A 4,483-nucleotide genomic window follows, 5' to 3' on the forward strand; every position below is an offset into this window, starting at 1 on the left:
ACACACACACATATATATACACATAAATATATTATATATAATAAGTATTTACATGTTACACAATTATTACCATTAATTATTTATTATTAACGTTTTTACTATTAATTCATGTAAATGTGTTATGTTTAAATATGTCTTTTATAATTTTATATACCTTACATAGTTTAAAATATATTTATAATCTAAATCTAAATTACATCTGTCATTTTGTAGGTTGTTCTCTTGCGCAACATGGTTGGTCCTGGAGAGGTTGATAACGATCTTGAACCGGAAGTGAAAGACGAATGTAACACTAAATATGGTGATGTTGCACGTGTTATTATTCATGAAGTGATTGAAGCTTTGCCAGAGGAAGCAGTACGAATTTTTGTTGAATTCAAGAGAATAGAAAGTGCTATTAAGGCCGTAGTTGATTTGAATGGACGTTTCTTCGGTGGTAGAACGGTTAAAGCAGGATTTTATTCTAGTGAGAAACTTGATAACTTACAATTAATGGATTAATTGTCTGTAAGAAATTCAAACTCTAATGTTTGTTCTTCACAAATTGTATAAATATTTTATATTTCTACGTAATATTAGCAAATTATTGAAAAATAAATTTTTTCTAATTATAATGTATAGAATTTATATTTTCAATATTTACAATTATATGATCATACATATTAAGATGAAATTGGACTCAAGTAATTTTAAATTAAAATAAATAATAGATAAAGGGTTATAAACTAAGCAACATGTTTGTTGTTAAATACTAAATAATAAAATCTTTATATAAATTAAAACACAAACATTTTGACCTCTATCAGGTCATTCTCAATGTGAATACAATTAACTGTTAAAAAAATGGTAATATACAAAAATTGGACGGTTAAGTTTATAAAATTAAATATATGATAAATATGATCTAAACAAGCAAGTGCGAAGTGAATGCTTGATATAGGCGCGATGATATTGTGTAACGATAATAATGAAATACCGTAAAAAAAGGGAAGAAAAGAAAGAAAACAAATGAATAATTTCACATATGATGAAATTTCTATTTGTATTCTATTTGTACATTTATTTATCCCATCGTTTACAAAATAGAAATATTTATTTAGTAAAAGAAGCAGTGAGACATAAGAAATAATTATTTATATGTTAATTTATATTTATTTATTTATAATTATATATATTCATTTACTTATTTATTTATTTATTTATGATCTCTTCATGAATATTTTTCTGTTTATCTCCATTATTATTTTCATCATCATCATTGTTATCATCTTCAATGCTGCGCTTTCCTTTTCCTCATCTTATTCTTCTACAACATAGAAGCATCTCCCAGATGAGAATTGAATTATACTTATATATTAATATTCTTCTACCAGTTCATGACTAATTTCTACAGTAATTTTATTAAAATAATGAAGCACTCATCAGAACAATAGATACAAATTAAGGACTCTTACAATAGAGTCATAAGCGGTAAGCCGTAAGAAATTAACTAATCATAGTCGATTATTTTTTTCACACTTAACTGTGATTGGCCAATTTCTTACAGCTTACGACTTGCGACCCTGGCTGTGGTCAAAGTCTCATTACAAATGTTTTGAAGTGTTTGGATGATCAATTAGAAAAAAGAATTTTACAAATTGACCAATCAAAAAGTGCTTTAAAGCATTTGTAGCATCGCGTTGATCATATCCCCCTATTGTAGAACAGGCACTCATAGAAACGAGTGTGTTCTATTTAGTTGTAAAAGAAGAACTAACTATATAAGAAATACAGCTAAAAGGAACAGACCGTTGACTAGAAGTCGAGTCAAGTCGAATAAGTAAATCGAATATGCTATTCTATAAGTACGCTACAGTACGTTATAAGTTTATATGGGCTACGGAATATACACTTTTGATTGTGATAATGGTTGGATATTGTCGTATTTGCAAAATAGGAGTAGGAGAGGAAATTGATGTATCCATTCATCGGTAAATATATTTTTATAAATATAGAATATATATGTCACAGTCAAAGTTAACTCTTAATGCATACATTTACTGTTGTTTGTTGTAGTTGTCGGTTGGTCAGTATATACATTTATTAAAGTTGACATTTTGATTATGACATAAATACATAGAAAATAAATAATAAGTTTGTTATATATATCAAAAAGTATATGAATAAATTTTATCAAATGATGTATTCAATAAAACATTTTTTACTATATGTAAATGGAATAAAATTAATTTCATTAGTATGAATTATGATTGGTTATATTTTGCACAATTTCAATAGCTTAATATAAGGTAAATAGTTTAATAATAGACAAATATAAATAACTTAATAATAAACAAATATAAATAGCTTATAATAATAGACAAATTTAAGATCATTTGTACAGATCATTTATACAGATTTACAATATCTTTTCAAACAACTTTTTCTTATTTTTATTTCCAACTTAGGTTTTTCAATTTAATTTATTTTTATGTAATATACACAATTAAAGATCTTGATAAAGATCGAAATCAGAAAATCAAATCAATATAAGTCAAAGCAATATTTAGATCATTACATCAAAATATTTAATCGAATAAATAGTGAATTAAAAAATATCAACTTTGAATTGCCAAAAATAGAAAGAAAAAATTGTTTAATTTAAATAATCTATCGAAAATTGATTTATAAAATATCTCTTAATATAATTTTGTCAATAGAATATCAGCATAATATTCTGTTATATATATATGTATCAAGATAGATTAACTAGATTTTTTACAATCTGTTATCAGATTGTGTTAATAGGATTTATTGAAAGAACAGGAGCTATTAAAGCAGTTAATATTACAATTTTGATCAAATTTACTGGTAAACTTCTAGCATGTTATTAATACTTTATTTATTAGATGTTTAATTACACATGCGATTAAACATCATATATTCTCTCAGCTTATATTAGTCTTAAATTACATTTGCATTTTTATAAGTAAGATAAAGTAGTAAGTAAGATATATGAAAAATTAATTTAACAGAAAAATTTTTAGTTATTTTAATAAAATTAATTTTGAAAAGCATTTTATGAAAAGTTATAAATAAAATACAATATATAAAATATATAAATAAAATAATTTATAGTATAAAAATATTTATGAATTAATTTATATATTTTTAAGGCTGCCAAAAGATGAAAAGACTAAAGCAATTTGGTTTGCATTTATTGGTCGTGAATTAGGTCCAAACAGTGGAATTTGTAGCAAACATTTTAAACAATCTGATTTTATTTATAAAATATATGGAAATGGTGTTAGACGATTCCTTAAACAAGGAGCATGTCCATCTATATTACATGTCTCAAATATTAGGTAATTTCATAGTATAATATACATAACATTTTAAAAAGTAAAATATTATATGTATTGATATTTATATAATTTAGGAAAAACGTTGAACTTTCTGGAAACATTAATAATGGTATTTCATCGAGAACTGAAAGAGATACTGATCCTGAAAAAAATATAATAATAAAAGAGGAACTACAAGAATGCATAATTATAGATGAAACTATAATAAATACAGAGAATTCAATGGATATTCAATTCAGCAGGTTGGTTCACATAATAATCATTTAAATTTTAATTTTATAAAAGACTTCCCCGTTTTATTTTTAGCGAAACTAATGATCCTTTAATCATTATGGAACATAATACTAACTTGGAAACAAGTACAATATTAGAAAATGAGAGACAAGAATTCATAAATATAGATGAAACAATAAATACAAATTCAACAGATATACAATTGAAAAGGTTAATTTATACACAATAATAGTAACTTAATCTCATACAAATTTTTTATAATAATTCATATAAATATGGGATGATTTAAAAAAACCTTCTCATTTTATTTTTAGAGAAATTGATCCCTTAGCTATTACAAAACATGATACTGACTTGAAAACAAACATAATATTAGGAAATAGAATACAAGAATCAATAAATGTTGATGAATCAATCAGTACAAATTCCATAAATCACTTGAAAAGGTTGGTCGTCCCTCTTTCATACATATATGATATCTAATAATTTTATCTCTATACAAATTTTTATGTATATTTTAAATAACTCTCTACAAATTTAGAATAGTTTAATAAAATTTTTGTTTTATTTTTAGAAAATTAAATAATTCCTTAGTGACTAAAAAACGCTTCCACAATGCAAGATACATTGGAGATTTATGTCGAGAGGATTTCACTTCGGATGAAGCTTGGTATTTATTTAAAAACTATTTAACAAATACAAAAACAAAAATAAAGTCTTTAAATCATAAAATTATACATTTAAATAAAAAAATCGATAGGTTGCAAAAGATAAATCATTTTTTATAAATAGAAAGAATGTATACGAAATTTACCCCCATACCAAATTAGACTTACTATATGTTGATTGATATATTTTCTCACATTTTTCTGTCCGAGAAAGAATGAGATATATGTATGGACATA

General features: G+C 24.0%; 2 protein-coding genes across 2 annotated transcripts in view; both read left to right on the forward strand.

The window, feature by feature from the left end:
• The window catches only part of LOC108688098 (splicing factor 45), a 2,382-nt gene extending 1,881 nt beyond the window's left edge, over positions 1-501 (forward strand). The window contains exon 4 of the mRNA XM_018194198.1: positions 214-501. Within this exon, the coding sequence (XP_018049687.1) occupies positions 214-501 (288 nt within the window). The remainder of the gene's footprint in view (positions 1-213) is intronic.
• A 1,310-nt stretch (positions 502-1,811) lies between these two features.
• The window catches only part of LOC108688058, a 3,924-nt gene continuing 1,252 nt past the window's right edge, over positions 1,812-4,483 (forward strand). The window contains exons 1-6 of the mRNA XM_018194149.1: positions 1,812-1,970; positions 3,156-3,344; positions 3,419-3,586; positions 3,651-3,788; positions 3,893-4,024; positions 4,153-4,292. Coding sequence (XP_018049638.1) covers positions 1,831-1,970; positions 3,156-3,344; positions 3,419-3,586; positions 3,651-3,788; positions 3,893-4,024; positions 4,153-4,292 — 907 coding nt within the window. The 5' untranslated portion in view covers positions 1,812-1,830. The remainder of the gene's footprint in view (positions 1,971-3,155; positions 3,345-3,418; positions 3,587-3,650; positions 3,789-3,892; positions 4,025-4,152; positions 4,293-4,483) is intronic.

Source organism: Atta colombica, unplaced genomic scaffold (genome assembly GCF_001594045.1).
Source record: "Atta colombica isolate Treedump-2 unplaced genomic scaffold, Acol1.0 scaffold225, whole genome shotgun sequence".
Lineage (NCBI taxonomy): Eukaryota > Metazoa > Arthropoda > Insecta > Hymenoptera > Formicidae > Atta > Atta colombica.